Source organism: Dicentrarchus labrax, unplaced genomic scaffold (assembly GCF_905237075.1).
Source record: "Dicentrarchus labrax unplaced genomic scaffold, dlabrax2021, whole genome shotgun sequence".
Taxonomy (NCBI): Eukaryota; Metazoa; Chordata; class Actinopteri; family Moronidae; genus Dicentrarchus; species Dicentrarchus labrax.
In genome coordinates this window covers 8,404,231-8,423,201 of record NW_026136701.1, presented here as the reverse complement: position 1 = coordinate 8,423,201, position 18,971 = coordinate 8,404,231, and the positions used below count along the sequence as shown (strand labels likewise).

General features: G+C 40.3%; 1 protein-coding gene across 2 annotated transcripts in view; it reads left to right on the top strand.

Moving 5' to 3' along the window:
- The window catches only part of LOC127368363 (low-density lipoprotein receptor-related protein 8-like), a 75,958-nt gene that overhangs the window by 31,118 nt on the left and 25,869 nt on the right, over window positions 1–18,971 (top strand). For both annotated transcript variants that reach the window (XM_051409168.1, XM_051409158.1), the window contains exons 4-6: window positions 6,937–7,065; window positions 15,128–15,517; window positions 17,479–17,601. In XM_051409168.1, the coding sequence (XP_051265128.1) occupies window positions 6,937–7,065; window positions 15,128–15,517; window positions 17,479–17,601 (642 nt within the window). The remainder of the gene's footprint in view (window positions 1–6,936; window positions 7,066–15,127; window positions 15,518–17,478; window positions 17,602–18,971) is intronic.

The following is an 18,971-nucleotide window of genomic DNA, read 5'->3' as shown; positions in this document are numbered from 1 at the left end:
CCAAAGCTTCATAAGCCTGGCTGTACTCTCACATGCAGAAAACCCTCTTGTTTTTCGTTCAATTTGCCCCCCCAACTCTCCTGTACTTTGTGTCTATTTCAGTTTTACATGTGCACAAACATACAGTACATGCTCACTTTCGGCTGAGGCATTTTGGACTTGGTGCTGCTGACATCTGTGCCACAATCATTCTGGCTCACTGAGTGGATTCACAATTACACGCTGGAGTAGCATTACACTGCCATATTAAGAATTCAAATCCGGGCCACACTGAGGGAGTTACTCGCGAGCACTGAAAAATGAATGACTCTTTGTAGAAACATGTCAAGTGCCAGAGCTCATAGTTTTTATATTAGATTAGTGTGTAATCAAAGAGGAACTGGGCCATTGCAACTGGCTGTGCAGCAGCTTCTCTGCTCCCTGGCCAAAGCAGTGACATTTTTAGTTTTAAGGATTTAAAAGGATGTTTTAGATACTTGACACTTTCTGACAAAATTGCTGAGTTCAGCTCAATTCTGCGTGTCAGTTTGTCCTCTCTGCTTTTAAATTCATTTCCAAAAGTTGACAGGCATGAGGGAGCTTCACAGTGTTTCATCTTTCTTGGGGAGTCTTTCATTATGTGACGATGTCACCCTGAACTGGTGCATATTTGGAAAATGTGGATCATTCAAACACATTGAACTTTTCTTTTTAAATCCATGTTTTCAATTTGTTTTTTAAGTGTTATGTAATTTGTAGTGGATTATAGATATTTGTTTGAAAGCTGTTTTAATGAAAACTTCCTTTTATTAACCTCTTTGTAGATATTGAGCTTTAAACCCCCTTGAGATTCTTTTCTGGGGGAGTAAATAATAAAGCCTCGCTTTTTTTATTGACTTTATAATTGAGAGATCTTCTTTCTTTTAAAGATGTTTGCATTGCACACACTGGATGCTACAGTTCTGTGTGTGTTCATGTGGAGATGTGGATTGTTTTAGTAGGTCCTGTGAGAGAGGTGTTTCCAGGTACATTTGCTGCAAGCTGTTTATGTCGACACTGCTAATAGGAACAGACACACATTAACAGATATATAGTACATTTAGCTATGTGGCTCTTTGCAGTCTCCTCATTCTTAGTGCTGTTTTTCTGTTGACTCTGTGATACTTTGTTCCATAATAAATTGTTGATGTGTCACAACAAAAGTAGGTTTCTCTTCAGAAACGGTTTCTTTTGTAAGTTACTATGTGGGTAAACTTAAAACCATTGCTGATTAAAATTTCATAGACTGTAGAGCCTGACAATGTTGGAGTTTTAGGCCGATGCTGTAATTCATATTTTAGGGCTATTTTCTTTGTGACACTAACTCTTAATATAATAGAGTTCAGAAGAACCTGCAGTTTCAGTTCGGCACTCTGCTTTAAAAAAAAAAAAGTGTTTGATTCACCCAAACATCTTTTGCTGTCAAACCTATTGGCTTCTGCAGTTTTGTCAGTCTGAAATGAAATAAAAGTTGCTTTTTTTACCACTGGAATCCTGCCTTTTTCCTAATCTATTTTGGGGAAACAAACATTTAACATGAATATTTTTGATCCCACAAGGTTTGTAGTGATAAAGAGGTAGGATATTTTACACAATAGTTGCACAGTACAGTAACTAATTGATGACTGCATCTAATGATTGCTTTTATTATCTATAAATTATTTTCTCGATGAATCATTTAGTCGTGAAAATTGTCTAATATGAGTGAAAAATGTCATCTTTCACATTTGTAATGTGACATTTTTTGTAAGTGACTCAGATCTCATAAGACAAAAAAAAAATCCGATCATCACAACTGAGAAGCTGGAACAAGGTAATGGTTGGGATTTATTCTTGAAAAATTACTTAAACAATGAATTGTTTTCAGAAAAGTTGCAGATTCTGTCAGTTGACAACATTATTAATCAACTAATGTCCATTGCAGCTCTAGATGACAGTAAAGTCTGAACAATAACTTCATAAAAAATAATAAAACTATGATTTTTTTTTAAATGGTGGCTTGGTGACTTTTCGAAACAGCCCCTCAGCCGTTAAGTGTGAACCAGTTGTGTATTTGTGTTAGCCCTGCGACAGACTGGCATACTGCCAATACATCAGCCTGGCTCTATTCAGCGGATTAAGTCACACCCAGGGGGGTCAGGTACACCACTTGATATTAAGCAGAGGTGCATGCCACATTACATTACCTGCTAATGCACATTGCTGAAAATAACAATTTTCCATCTTGTAGTTTGCAAGCAGCAAGTGTTCTCCGCTGTACCAGATCTATAATTCAGAGAGGAGGACATGGCCACGCTAACCCGGTTTAATGAAGCAGTGAATCTGAGTATGACTCAGAGTGTTTTGTGCCTTTTTGGCTCTGAGGCAGAGAAGTTATCTCCTTCCCCATCAGAAGATGGACAGTTGAACATGCCTGGGAACATGCTTACAGTACACAGACTTAAATAGATGCACACAGATCTCAAAGCCTTTTAACTCTAGCTGTTGAAAAATGGGGCCAGGACTATTCACTAATGATTTTAGGAATTTAACAGTCACATGTTACTAACTAGAACTAGCTATATAGGCAAATCAGGCTGTCACAATATGCTGAGCGCACACATTCACACGTAAAAGCTGTGGGATGAATCACTGCTGTACAATATCTATTAGCGACTGGAAACTGCAAAATAGACATTAATTTATATGAATAGGCTGCAAATGATTACTTTGGGAACTCCATGTCATGTTATAATGTAGTATTACATTTGTTATGAAGCTGCAGTTCGTTATCAGTTTAACCTCCGTATCAGAGTGTTATACCTCACGCCTGGTGACAACTGGCAAATTGAAGGCTTTTTACACTTCTTCATTGAAAGCCATGTTAGGGTAAAAGGCTGTCAGCAATAACAAGGTCAATCGTGATGATCAAATAAAAAAAAAAATAAAGCTATTGCACCTTTGCAGTGTTGGGATGAACACTGCCTTGGGTCTGTAAAAGGTGATAAAGTCTAAACAAACCTGCCAAAACGCCACAGCGGAGATGAATCCTCATTTTTCACTCTGATGGTAAACAAGAGCTGGGCAGTCGGTTTGTCTGAGAGTAATTGGCTTTTATTATGTTGCCTCCCTCTCAAGCAAAAACCCATTACCTATGTCTTTATAAAATCTGAGGTTTCACTAATCAATAGCTGTCATGAGGAGTAGTGAGGTACCACACACTTGGTTGTAGTGAAGTTTGGTTTCTTTGTTTGGATTTGGGAGGAACAGCGCTCACGCTTCATTAAAGAGTCATCAGTTAAAAAGAGGGGACAGCTCGCCCTCCGCTTGGTGGATTCAGATTCTGCTCAGGTCTACGCTCTGCCTGACTTTCCTCCTTCATCTCTTTCCACTTGGTATGGATGGCTTTGATTTTGCTTTAGGATATAAATCTGAAAGGTCATGCAGCTGTTTGTCTCTTCGTTTCCCCCTTCATACAGTATCTTGCTCTTGGCGCATCTCCCTTCTTATGGATTCTTTTTTCTTTTGAAGCTTCCCTCTGTATTTCTCTTTTCCCCTTTCTTGTATTTTCCCTTTCTGTTTCTTGTTTTCTGTCAGGTCCTCGTTGCACCTCCATTAGTGCGAATTCATTCAGACAGCATGTAATTTCCTCTCTCAAAGATCCCTCGTCTCTTTCATCTCAGACGTTTCTAAGAAATGTTTCCTGCTTTTCCTCCCTGACCAGCCAGCCAGTTGTTTGGTTTCCTGACATTAATCAGCTGTAATCATTCATTTTTAGCGAGTCATTCTTTTCCATTTTTTTCTTCTTGAGTCTTCATTAAGTTTTTTCGCTTACTCAACAGTTGACATTTGTGTCTGGAAAGGAGTGAAAAACATCACAGGCAGGCAACATCAAAGTCACACATATCTTGACTAGATGTTTTTTGTGCCTTGGTAAGACACTTTCCAAACCTCCTTACACATGAAAGAGAAACAGAAGAAATGAACTATCACTATTATAAGACGTTCAAAATCCCTGACAGCCTTTCAAGAGCTGGCAGGTGGAAAAGGTTAACTGCGCTCTGTATCACTCCGCTTCTTACTTCCCTTTCTTATCGTGCTGCTGTTTTACTCATTGCACCACTGTTACAGCAGGGCATTGTGCGGCACAGTATTTCTGTATAAAATTGCGAAGTGACAAAGCGTATATTACAGTAAGCTGTTGTTCACCGACATAATGCTGCAATTTGTTCAGAACCACTATTTGTGGACTGAAAAATCATTGTAGGTAGATGTCAGCAAGTAGAGCACTGCAATGTCGTCTGAGGCGGTGGTTTGGAAACAGCCCCGAGCATTGCAGTGTCCAGTATTTTGTGTGTGTGTGTGTGTGTGTGTGTGTGTGTGTGTGTGTGTGTGTGTGTGTGTGGGGTCAGGACCTGGTTGCATCAGCCATTCTCGCTGCCGGTTCTCCCCAGGCACCAGCTGCCTCTCCAGCCTCCTCTCTACTGTCACCCCTTCATGCTGCAGGGACAGTCACACATACACAAGTGAAGGGCTGAAAAATGTACCTTCATACTCAAACGGCATCTAATGGTGGTTACCAGTGTGTGGTTACCTTACTTATCTGCCAAGTGGATATATCAGCTAGTACAAGCCTATTCCAGATCTGTCTACAGGGTGGTAAAAGGAATTGCTCCTTCATACCGCCAAGCCATGATCAAACCCTCGGCCACTCGGCTGTAGCCCGACCATCGCGCTCTGCTTCCTCGGCTTCTGCACGATTGGCTGCCCTGTCACTCTGAGGACCCTGTGGTCGCTCATCTCGGTCAAGGCGCTTTTCTTTTCTGAACCCACAGTGGTGGAATGAACTCATAAGTGAAGTCAGGACAGCAAAGTTTCTGCCCAACTTTTGCTACAGACTTCCAAAAAAACACCTTTTTAAGCCTAACAGTTAAGATGCACATCACACTGTGTTTAATTACAACCAGGGACCCTCATTGGATATTGAACCGCTCTCTCACACCCTACTGTATCTTTCCTCTCTGTATCCACATTGTCTCTATCCCCCAAAATACCAACAAAATAACCATAAAAAATGAAATGCCAAAAATTAGTTTGATACAATTTAAAAATAGTGTAGCTTATACAAAGTTTCTCTGACAGTGAGCGCTGACAAGTCTATTTTTCAACTCTGAGTGTCCCTTTCAGTTTTTAAGAGATCCTTTTAAAAATGTTTGTTTTTGTGTATTTATTGTTAGAAAAGTGTATTTTTTATTTTTGTTAGAGAATATAGCTTCACGAGTCTGAAACCAATCAATTAAAAGATTTTTGAACAGACAAAAAGATTATTATTATTGTCATTATGCAAACACATAATCATAAACAAGGCAAATTAGAATTATTTTTCTGACTTCGACAAAAAGGTTGATTACCCTGTAACTGTTAAAACAGCATTGCACTTCATACTAAATGATTTTATCAGCGATACAACAGAATATTAATTTTCACTGTAGCAAATTAAACATACAAATTGACATAAAAACCAACCAGGAAAAACTAAAATGCTCCCTGCAATTTAAACACACCCTGTCATTGTCATGGAAGATGTGCAGTAGCTCATTTAATAATTAAAAACTACTGCATATTGAATTTACATTAAATAAAAAGGAATTCAATTTAGCCTAAGTGCAGCGTTCTAACCAATGTATTTCCATATAAACAGATGTGCTTGCTTTAGCAAGATGGTTTGGCAGACTGTCTTCCTGTCTGGTTCAATTACCTACAACAGTCTACACCTAACATTACTAGTGACAGCATCAGAGGGTCTGTTGTAACCTCATAAATGATGTTCAGTATGGAGCGTGTTCTCAGTCGGCACGCTACAAATGATCTTCTTATTGCATTGTTTGTCAGCTGTAACAAGTGAGCTCTTGTTTCAGTTAGCTAATTTAAAAACATTAAAAGGTCTCAGAGGCAACCTTGATATGCAGCTGCAAAGGGTGGTGAAAGTCTAAGTTAATACTTCTGCAGTTGCCAGGGTGTGCGTACAAAGGTCGTCACACAACTGATTTAAAAAAAAAATTAGAAATTACAATTTGATGAAAAAATATATAGTTATAGACTTTCCTGTGCCATCTGAATACTATGTGTTGTGATTAGCAAGAGCTAATGCTAATGCTAATGCTAATGCTAAAATAAATGAACAGATCAAATAGTTAGCTATGGTTACCTTAAACAGATGATAGTTGAGATTTGGTTGAAACGTCCAGCTTCTGTTGCTCTTAGCGGTGATAGCTCAATTACAAACTTGACCAAACTAACCTAAACAATGAATTGTAGGAAAAGATATTTGAACAATATCCACTTTAATATAAATAATAGTGTTAAATAGAATACAATTAAAAATCATTTTAAAATTAAAATGAACATGTAACATGACAGGTGGTGTTGATGAAGGGGGCTGTGGGTACATGTAATAAAGAGTGTTGGGAACCATTGTTCTTACATTCAATATGAAAATAAAATCATCAAAAACATAAAGGATTTTCTGCATAGGCTGACCCATTGATTTCATTCCGGGAGGCTTAAGGCTGCACTGTAAGCAAAGATGTATAATTAACAACATGCTTCATATTAAACGCAGTGTAATCTGGATCAAACCTACACTGTGCCAACTAGAGCAGATTGGCAGGAAAAGGAGGAGGGGGGCTGAGTTGTTCTTTTGCTTTACAGCCAACTGTGCATTTGCTGTATTTCATGATCTTTCTGCATGTCTCTTTAGAGGCAGTCCAGACAGTAAAATCAATTGGCCAGAGTGGTGCAGTTTTGGATGGGTTTTAACTGCATCATGGGGACGATAGAAATCAAGTCCAGCAGTGTCTTGTAGATGTTTTTGTTGCTGCCTTTATGGGACCATAAAACCACTGCAGTAATCTCCCTATCTCTTTTATCTGTCCGCAGGCAAACAGACTTGCCCTCCAGAGAAATTTGACTGTGGGGGATCCACCAACAAGTGTGTCTCATTGTCATGGAGATGCGACGGGGAGAAGGATTGCGAGAACGGGGCGGATGAAGAGGACTGCGCGTCTGGTGAGTTTGTCAAAGCCGGCTACCATAATGGAAATAAACTCAGATTAAATACATGAACCATTGTTTCTGCTGGTTTACTGCTAACTGTGTTTAAATTCAAACAGTGGCAATGACAGATGTGCAGAAATGAATGACTTGACGAGGCTCACACACTCCTTTTTTTGTATTTTATTGGCTTTCATCCTTTCTGATCTCCCTTATCATCCAGAGGCTTGAGACATTAAAGCGCAGCAGGGAACACACTATATAATTAGAGGGTTTTGAAGTGAGGTTTGAGTTTTAAGCCAGCTGCACTTGACAACAAAGTCCCCTTTGATGTTGAATGATACTTGGTGTGGAGTATCAGAAATTCGCAGCTTTTTGTTGATATTTTAAGGTTTCTGTCATCACATGTTGAACCTTGAGTCTTTAGCCTTTCCACCGCAGGGTCCTCAGAACCATCAAAAATGACATCACCCAGCCAATCAGACAACTCAACCGTGCGCTGCCCCCACCCCCAGCCCCCTGCAGGGACTATCCTTGCCCTACTTCTGAGGCGCCATGAAGAATCGGCTTCTTCTTTTCTCTCTCTCTCTCTCTCTCTCTCTCTCTCCCTCTCTCCCTTTCCACTTCACGTCAAAAAAAATAAAATGATTGAGGCAAGAGAGCTGTAGGGGGTGTGGCATTTAGACTTTGAAGATGTGCAAAATGGCACGTGGCGGAAAATCCACAGAGAGAGAAAAAAAGCCTTGTCCTTATTATCCTATATAAATGATGTTGTTCGTTTTCACAGGCATCTGCTCCCTGTTTAGTTGTTTGCGAGTGTGTGGGTGTTCAGATTGTGACTGGCTGGTGTCTCAGCAATTCATGTTAATTTCCTGTGAATACACACAATTTTGAGTTTCTATTTAGAGAAGAAGCCAAATGGATTTGGCAAACAATTAAAACATAAATCAGAGAAACTGTCTTCTTGAATAGATATCTACCATCTCTTCCTTGAAAGATACCTGATACAAGAGCTTTTAATTTGTCGTGCAATAAAGATATTTTTGCTGAATCAGCCTGCCAGTGGCCTGTCAATGACTCCCTGTCTCAAAGTGGCCCCACACGCTCACGCCAAGTGGTAGTGATTCCATTGACTTTAGATCTAATGCCTTCCTAGCTTAGGTGGCTTTTCACTGCACTGTCCATTGAGACCCAGTCTAGCCTGTGCTAATCCTTTTTTCATTCTAATGTCTGTATTGATGCGGCAGTCTTAAGCCTCTCAGTAGTGACATGGGGGCAGGCAGCAGGCTTCCGCCCACCCAGGCAAATGCCAAAACCCCTCCAGAGGTAAACGCCACCCCCAGTGTGACTGGGAGGGAGAAGTTGACTCTGACACCAGCGTAGCACAGTTGCTCGATAACATCGCAATTTAGGCCTATTAAGTGCTACTAAAGCCAGTTTATCTGAAGACTGATTAGGCCCAATGCCAGCCTGAAAGATGATGCTTAAATCGAGGGCAAGAAGCTTTTAAATGTTACCTCACTGCAGATCAATCTGAGGAGGTACCAAGCATTGATTCTTCAGTGATATGTTTGTGGTCCAGCCAAGTGTCCTAAGGAATGATCATATTGGACATTGCTTCATTAAATTTAATACCAATGCCAATGCAGGAAGTAGTCAGATCTTCATATAGCTCTATGAAAAAAGTAAGGTTAACCTGTTTGGCCAATTTCTCACCTTGTCTCCTATTAGAGGTTAACAATACCAAGGAGTCTTGCATTGTTTAACCTAGCCAGCCCTTACTCATGCTGTGCTGACCATGCTTGGCTATTATAAGAATAAACAATAAGAAGAAAATTACATTCAAATCATTGTCCTTGAGACTAATCTTATGTTTTTCAGACTCAAAATCAGCGTTCTCAGCATTGAATGTGCTGTATGGTCTAAGTATTGTAAATTACACAAAAACCCTCTGTAAATGCAAACTTAAATGACTTCTAGAGCTGGTCGCAGATGATAATTGCCTTTTGTGAAAAGGACTACGTGCTGTATTACTCTTAAGTACTGCAGACAGAAGGTTTTAGATCTTTCACATTTACAGTCATGAAGTGAGGCCAGGGAGAAATGGTGGAAATTACCAATTGGTTTGAGTATGTCTCAGTGTGTTCATTGCGGGCTAGCTGTTGGCACAGGGGCAGCTGGAGAATTCACTTCAAAGCAGCATTAACTCAGCTGTATGTTTGGGTTTAGAGGTAGTAGATGAATGAATAAAGGTGTGTAAAATGATGCAGCAGCAATCGTACAAAATCGACAATAAAGCAATTTCACGAACAGCATAGTGTATGTATCCAATTGCATTTTGCTGCTGGCGGCCAGCAAAGGCTCAGCTGCAAACATCAGTGAGTGAGGCTGCAAATGTAGTTCCAAATCATCTTTGGGTGCAGTTAATTCAAAATATTGAAGGATAAATTGGCATGCTCTTTAGCCTCTCTAGCCTGTATATAGTCTGGTGACATCTGGGGTATTTCAGAAACCAAAGATCCCACAGTCATGCCCTCTCACATTCCTATGAGACAGAAGTTATAAACACTGCTGCACCGCACTATAAGGTCTGTGGCATGCTTTCAAATAGTCACACTCTACCTTCACCTGCACATTTTTGAATTAGCCTTTCACAATTACTTTTTAAAACAAACTTATAGACATGAATCCACATGTACTGACACATAAATAATTTATTGTTCAGTTTGAGTGACCTGGCAGCCTGCACCGCTGTGTGGACCTGTTGGGGGAAATCAAAACAGGTTTATTCCAGTGACTGTCACATCCATTCATGCTCCACGTCACTGCAGCTTGTGGCTTAATTTATTCTCTCTAGTGATATAAAAAAGTTCACAAGGTAATAGTTGATTATTAGAACTATTAGTTGGCTAAATAATGATTAACAGGATAACACTCAGGACAGAAATGAGAGAATCATGTAGTATGACACAAGCACAACACGCCTTTAATTTCCAAACCCATTTTCAATTGATCTGGTACAAATAATTGATTACTTCATAAGTTTCCTGATCAACAGTAGGAATGCATGAATTTGTTTAGTTAAGCCTTCGAACTCATACAAGTCTCACAAATTCAGTATCCCACAATTCTTAGGTTGTTCTTCTTTGAATTTACACCAGAGTTTGAATGACAGTTCTCACACCAGCCTAAACAAACTAACCAGAAGGGCAAACACACCAGATTTGATTGGAACTGCACAGAACAGATGAGTTGTGAAAGCACCCTCAGTGTGAGTCTGTTCTTTTGCTGTCTATCACACAAATGCTTTTTTTTTAATTCATCATTTCACAATGCAGGGTTGTATAGTGGCGACACAGTCAGTGGTTAGCACTGTTGCTGCACAGCAAGGAGGTCCTGGGTTGGATTCCCTGCTGGGGCAGTGCGTTTTTGTTTGCATGTTTTCCCTGTGTTTTTGCTGGTTTCCTCCGGTGCTCCGCTTTCTCTACCATCTAAACATGTTTATTAGGGTTAATTCTCCAGTCAGTGCCTTTTTACCAAGGTACATGCTCAGATCTGAGGTTGGACACTACTGTGGCTGCCCATTGCTCCCAATATTAAGGATGGGTCAAATGAAGAGAATGGATTTCCCTACAGGGATCAGTAAAGCATAACTTCCCTTTAACTTTACTTACTTACAATGACATTCAGGTTGTAGTTCCCTGTATGCTACTCGTAAAAAAAATGATATACAGTAAAATTGATTAATAAGTCATAGAAATAAACAAGCTCAAGCTCCTGCTTACTGTGAGCAAAACATTTCACTCATATTTACCCAAATGTGAGTAGAGAGGTTGCACTCCCTAAACTGACAGAGCTTGAACGTACCAAGTTAGCCCCAGCGCGCTCTACTATTAGTAGAAATTTACAGAGTGCACAGCCTGCCGCAGACTTGAAAAAGCAAATCTTGCAGAGGCATCCTGCTAATTGAGTCATCTACATGTTGAATTATGTATTAAGTAGAATCTAGCCCTCACTAGAGGAAGCTTTTCCTCATCAACATTACATTAAGCAGCAGTTCTAGAGAGGCTCCACGAGAAAGTTTAACTGTCCTCAACCCTCAGCGATGTGGAGATTAATGTGCAGTTACTCCAGCAGGCATCTCTCCTGAGCATGCCTGTCTGCTGGGATCTATTGCGAGGCACAGGAGCCGGTCTTTGGATTTGTGTGTTTTCACGTGTGTTTGCATTTGCACTCAGTGTCAGGCAGAGTTGACTGCCTGGTGAGCGCATATAATATTTCTGTGAGGTTGTATTTTGGCATGTTTTTCTTGATTCATATTTAAAGCTGCTTGCATAGTACGAGGCAAACAATTACTTCCTGCACTCCTCACAGCTGTCTCCTTGCCCCTGTAGTGAAGCTGAACTAGCAGATACTGTGCATCCCCACTGATGAAGCTTTCACACATTTTACTTCCACTGACAAAATTCTTTCCTGTCATTCTGCTGATTTAGTGTGAGCGAATTTAAACATCTCAGCACTCATTGCGTGCCTCCTTTGCCCTCCCCCCTCAGTTAGCTAACCTTCTCAATCAGTAATGATATCAGAGCGGAGGTTAGAAACTGCCTCCACTTTAACCCCCCATCTTGTCCTCTGTTACCTTTTCTTTGGTTGTCACCCTAGATGAGACAGTTGTTTCTTCTCTATTACAGCTGTGTTTGCTGTAGTGTGTGTGTGGCATCACAGGAAAGGTCAGCCACCGAACTCTTTCCTGGTGAGACAGTGTGACCCGTCTGAACTGGCAGGCAGTGGGAGAGTGTGTGTGTGTATGTGTGTGTGTGTGTGTGTTTCTACCTTTCCAGGATTGTCTTTAGTGGATGTGTGTGTTCCAGTGACCTTGCTGCAGTGGCTGTGGCTGCAGTGGACCTCAGCTCTCTGAGCAGAGTAGACAGGTCTGAACTGTCCCTTCAGTTGAAATCTATGAATATCTATGAGCAAGCTGAGAGGACGTTAAGGTGCATAGTGACTGATGTGCTCAAAAGTATTTGCGCGTGTACCAAAAATAATGTTTCTGCATGCTTACACACAACCTGGAGGTTTTTCTTTTCATCTCACTCCTCCTCTATCTCCCTCTTTCCCTCTTCCTGCGCTAAAAATTGTGTCTTTTCTTTGTGCATCCCGACTATTCACACGCACACACAGTCATCAGCTGTAATGCTAATGTGAGTAGAACGACCAGTCATCTCTTGACTCTACATCTGAGTCACTGGTTGCCGCTGGCAACAACTCACCAAAGCTGCCAGGAAAAGTAAAGTGGGTTAAGCTGCCAGCTTCTGACTACCATGGCGGTAGTCATAAAAAAGGTTCTCCCATCCAAGGAATTGAAAGAGGAGCAATATATGATTGTGTGAGTGAATTTAGCATATTAATGAAGTTTTTATTAGTTGACATTATAGCCAATTTCCTATGTAATTATGTATTATTCATTATTTCTAGCAAACAAAATGTAAGTGTCCTTTAATAACAACAATCATCAAGCTAGCCTGTCTGGAGAAAATTTTTAAGTTTGCAGGAAAAGTCAACTGAGAAATAAAATTAAGGATCAGAAAAGTTGCTCATCTATCAGCAATTTCAGAAAGTAAAACACCAATGAGATGTCTGCTGTGTTTAATCATTTGCAAATTATTTCACCAGTGTCTTTATTTGTTTTATCTTCTGTGTCTGCAGAAAATGCATACAATATAGTGTACATACTGTTCATGCAGTGTATGTATAGATATACATCCGTTTGGTGTATAGCATGTTATTTTCCTGCTTTTGTTTAAACAGTCATTCCAAATTATGTACATAAATGGATAATACATTTGAAGGTTCAACCCACTGAGTGAAGTGCTGGGTCCCTTTGCAATTTATTTATCATTTAAAACCCACTGACTTGTACAACATTATACAGTCTGTGGGCTCCAAGTTGCTCAAAAGTCTTAAGATTCATTTAGTCAGTGCCCCCACTGGAAAACAAAGTCTCTCTGTACATGAGTGGCCTGGTTACATCAGGTTACTCATGTACATTACTAATGGTCTGCCCCTTGTGTAATAATGTACATGTCTGTTGAATCCCCTTAATTATTTAGTGCCAAATTAGTATGAAGTGAGGGTAGAGGAATAACGGGGACAGTAGTTATAAAACACATCAGAATCAGATGGAGCTTGTTTAATATTAATGAATATAAACTTTGAACTGAATCCATGACCCTTGTTAGTGAATTAAGTAAACACTGATGTTTGCAATGGAATAACTAGATAGTGTCTTTAACATATGGTATAATTACATAAAATAGTAATTAGGACACAATCTTGCATCTGATGTTTGCTCACGCAATTAAACTCAGCACGTGTGAATGCTTGTGATTTTCCACTCCACTATGATATTTGATTTCTCTCTTTTCTGAATCTGTTTTTGATCCTGTTCGAATTTAGTGTTGAAGCTTCCAACATCCAAGAACAGCTACCCAGTTTATCATTATTTTAACTAATGGTTAATCTGATCAACGTTTTGACCTACAAATGACTATCAGCTAAAAATAACTCTGTATGCAAACACAATCTTGACTCTTGGACAAACCAACTAATTGATCATTGGGAAATGTGAGATTTCTCCTGCATGTCAATTACAATATCCTACCACTTTACAAAGTTCTGATTCTGAGTTTTAAAATAGCAATCCTTTCCTGTAACCAGCCTGAACAGCCAGAGGCAGTGTCGTTGAAGCTGAACTCCCTGTGGTTTGTGTGAATATCAAATTCTGCTTCTGCCCGTGTTGGCCTCTGTGCTGCTCTGGGCTCACAGTGGGGACCCTGACTCTCTTCATAGTCCGAGTGCTTTTGGCCAGACACGAGTACTGACAGAGGAAGCTGGAAAAGGTAGGGAGAGAGAGAGAGAGAGAGAGAAACGGATTTACATGAGGCTTGAGGTTGGCATGTGAAGAGGAGAGGTGCAGTGCAAACTTTCTCTTGCTGCGTAGAAACATTTTCATGCAGTAAGGAACAAGGTCAGTGCTGCCCTACGAGGTAAAAAACGCAGTAACTAAGTATTTAGTCAAAAGTTAGTCAAAACCAAAAATTCTGACTTTTTCAAATAACAAAAAACAAACTAACAATATATATGTACATATATTATTTTACAGAAATGTAGAAAGAAGCAACTACAAATGGAGCTAAGCTAACCAAAGTGCAGTGGCTGCACTGGCTAGTTAAAGTGGCAGGTGAGATAGCCACAGCTAGCCATGGCTTTTTTCCTACCTGGTTCCTGTAATTGGAACACAGATTTTGGTGCTTTAACATCTTAGTAACTGAGTTTGTTATAGCCCATAAATAAGACAGGAGCTAAATCCAATCATAATGGAGGAAAAAAGTAACAGCATATAAAACCAATGTCTCCTTGTTGTACTAGACATGAGAGAGCTGAGCCAGGGAACAGACAAGAAAAAACAACACACCAGAAAGAGAGGGATCTTTTAAGAGAGAAGAAAGTACCATGATAGAGATCCGTCACAGAGAAGGCAGAGATGGCTTTATTATCTTTAGCTCCACAGGAGAGGAAGCCACTCGCCATCTCCTTGTGATAACCACCGTCATCCCCTCTTTGCCTGTCCAGCAGCTCCTGTCTGTCTCTTCCCCAGTTATAATACTAATATTTGACTTTCAAGCTACCTGGGAAACTCTATTTCTGTCACGGTGTCCTTATATTTGAATGTATTTAAAGCCAATCATTTTCTCACTTCTGGTCTAACTTTCTCTCTCTCTACCTACTACTGTAGCCGATGTTAAAGCCTCTTTTATTTCATCCACTGTGAGCAAAAACTGAAACACTGCTGTGAGTTTTTTTTATGTTTGTGAAATTGCTTGTTACATTTGAGTTCATTTTAAAGCGCAGGCCTCTAAACACAATCATTAAATTTCCACTTTTCAGCAATTAAGGGAGAGTTAACAGCCTATTGACAAAACTGTAATTCAAACTAAATGTTACACCTTCCCTGCTTCAATGTGGGTACAGTAAGACAGAAGATGCCCTCATTTGTTCCTTTCTGCTGGTACCCTAGATGCCAAAGCCTGTCCCAGTGGTGAGTTCATGTGTTCCAACCGCAAGTGTTTGGCCACAGTCTACGTGTGTGACGGTGACGACGACTGTGGAGATGGCAGCGATGAGCTCAAGTGTACTTCCCCTCTGACCTGTGGACCCAACCATCTGCGCTGTAACACTTCGGAGTGTGTGCCGCTCATGTGGAGCTGCGATGGAGATCCGGACTGCTCTGACAGTTCGGATGAGGGGCCGGAGCGCTGCGGTGGTGACGGGGTCCCATACCTGCCTAACCGCCGGACAAACTGCACTGCTGGGGAATTTCGCTGTGCCAATGGAGAGTGTGTGCGGCTGACGTGGAAGTGTGATGGGGATCCAGACTGCAAGGACAAGTCTGATGAGTCCGACTGCCGTAAGTTTCTGCTTTTTCTTTGCATCTCTTTCCTTCCGCCCCTCATAGTCTACCCTCTTGTGCATCCATTTGCTTTTTTTATTATTCTGAAAGGGTTTCTTTACATGTAAGTGGGTTGAAGGATAGTTTCCGTAACGTTACGTAACCATGGTTCTCTGAGTGAGGAGGCCCATGTTGTGTCCCAATTCCATACTGCATACTGATTCTAAGCAGGTTTTGAGTATGTAGTCTGACTGGAAATATACACTATAGTCCCACGGACCAGCTATTTATACCTGCATAACAAAATATGTATGAAATCTATAAAGAGTTCATTGAATTTGTTTGATTGAATTCCTGCATTGCATCTCCTGTTCGTACAAAGCATTAAATTACATTGAATCTTTTATACTGACTTCAAAGATAAAATATACTATGACAGTGAGTATGCAGTACATTCTCTATAAGACCAGTATGGAGGATGAAATTGGTACACAGCACATCCCTCCAGCTCAAAGGCTGCCCATAGAACCATGATTACATACATAACCTCCTTTTCTTCTTGTTTAAATCTAACAGGTCATGGTGTGTTTGGGTTAGTGTTTTGAGTTTTTTTTCTTTATTTGATTCTGCATATACTGTATCACCACTATGAATATTTCAGCATCTAGAGTTTTTACATTTATTATGCTTGTCTTGTTCAAAGACAGCTTCAGACCAATCAAATTCCAGAAAAGTAATTACACTGAAGGTCAGTTTTATTTTACGTTATCTCTTTGTGGACGGTATGTTAATAAATATGTTTGCTTTGAGACTGGAGGGTGGGAAAATATTTCATTTAGCACATTTTCCCTGTGCTGGTTTTGGGGTAAGGTTTGTTTTTTTCCTAAATGTGTCTGGTAAAGAATGTGTTTCTGTTGATAAACACTGTGTGAAGATGGGGCCTTGTGATAAAACAGGTTTTCCTATTAGCTGGTCATGGATGGGAGAGCCCTGAAGCTCTTGCCTCACTAAGCCAGAGTGTGAAGCCCAGATAGTCCCACTATTCATTATCAAGATGTGCGGTGCACACATCAAACCCACCTCTCACACTCTGTGGTGTCATATAAGCAGCACTTACAAGAGATTGATGTTTTGTTAGCCAACTGGATCCCTGCTTTAAGAGAGGGGCCTGTAGACTGTTAGAGGCACAACCCCGTATTTGAGGCCGCTGTGCAAACATTTATGCTCTACCTTCACCACTATTCACATACTTAACTTTTGTGTCTGTATGAGGATTGCTTTGCTGTATAAACGGAATCTTTGGCCAAGACAAACCTTATTGTGATTCATTAATATATATTCTTATGAATACACTGTGTGTCCATGTGTCTGTATGCAGCACTAGGTTATTGGCAAATCAGATACAGAGACAGACTGTATAGAGAGTATGCTCCTAGTTCTGTGTTTGTATGTGCATATGTGTGTGTTACACGTGTGTGTCCAGGCTACAGCAACCCTGTCTATGATAACACTAAATCATATCCCCCTCAGTCATATATATTGCTTTTTAGTGTGGTTTAGAGAGGAGTTATATGAGCAGACTGGGCCCCGTTGATGAAAAGCTTGTCTGTGCTTGGGTTATTAATGAAATTTGGTGTGGCTTCATGCTGCCTCCATCTTTGCCTTGCTATATTGAAAATCATTCATCACACGCCCTCAGGTTGACTCTGTCTGTCCTAGGCAGCACCTAACACAGGCTGTGAATGGATAAAAGGACATTATTGTATATGTTATTGCGCTATATTTTCAAATTCATGCATGGTTCTACATTTTATTTTTTTAAATACGCTTCTGGGCATGTCTTTATTGAAACCGATGGAGTGAAATGCAACAAAATGTCTTTATTTCAGTCCCGGGATATTGTGTTCCTCTTGTTGAGATTAAAAAGTCCAATTTCATGTGTGTGTTTCTGTGTGTGTGTGTGTGTGTGTCTCTTACAGCCTTGCTGACATGTCGTCCAGATGAGTTCCAGTGTGGTGACGGTTCCTGCATTCACGGCACCAAGCAGTGTAACAAGGTCCATGACTGTCCTGACCACAGCGATGAATCTGGCTGTGTCAATGGTGGGTACACCTGTCATCACTGTCTGCATGTCTGGCTGCCAGAATTCGTCCTCCTCTCTGCCTATTCACCTGTCTTCTTCTTTTAAGTGTTTGAATCTGTCATTCTGCCTGCTATTCATATTTAATTCAGCATTACTCTGCCTTTTGCACTTGTCTGCCTTTGTGAAATACTTTAAAACAAGAGGGAGTTTGTAATGGCCAATGACAACTTTCTGGCTACAGGACCTGGGTGATCTGTATAATATGGTTCACCAAAACCTCCCAGCTGTATTTGTTGTTGAAATAAAGGGAAATAAATGTCAGATGCAAAGTGCAATGGAAATTGATGGATAGGAAATTTCAAAGTCCTGATATCAGAAGTTAATTTTACTGTAATACAACAGCAACTGCACTCCTTGAACAGCTTCTTTGTCAGAAACAGCAACAGGTGTTTGTTTACAGTTCAGCTTAACTTCCTCACATTGTTTTAAACTTCATCCTACCAACATATTTCACATACAAGGACTACCGACTGGGGTTCCTGGGATGAGGAAATGCACAGAAATCTGTCCTGCATCTGTCTTTGAAATGACCGACAGTACCCCAACCCCCCTGATAGTGTGTGATACTTTAAATTAGGACCCATGGCAAACATGAACTCAATAAATAGTTCCATCAGACCCCAGTCTGCTTTTGACTGGGGTCAACTACAATCTGATTTCATGCTGTGGATGGCAATGGCACAGCATGGTAGAAGGTGATTGTTACCTCCTAACAGGTTGAATTAGCCCACCCTGGCTAACAGCTTAGCTCTGGCTTCTGCTTCTTGTTCCATTCTCCCTTCAATATTTAAAACTCATCCGCTGTTAAAAAATGCATAAAATGAAGAAATGTTTTTGTAATGTTTTGATCAATGATTGCATTTAGCGCTAACCTCCATCACATATGCATTGCGTGTTTTGCCAGGTCACCACTTTTAACGCGAAGCAGGACCAGTAGAAAGTGTTCCATTAGCATTAGCATTAGCATTAACTTAATACAGCTCTGATACTGTGTACAGTGAGTGAAAAGTGAACTGTTTGATATCAATGATTTATGGATTACATACATATTTATTTTAATCCCGTCTAGGGATGGCAGACCCCACCACTAACAATGAAGACTACAGAATGTAAACACGAATGGCTATTGCAGGAGACTCGCAGACCATAAACACAATCAAAAATAGGATTTGTTTTAATGAAAACTGTCCTTTAAATACATTTATGTGGGATTTGTCTGGACATAAATTATTATGGAATGAACTGCTATAATGACCGTTGATGTTATGTTGTGTGGATCCAGCCCTCTCTTCATTACTTCTCCCTCTTTTGACTATGATGCATAATTTA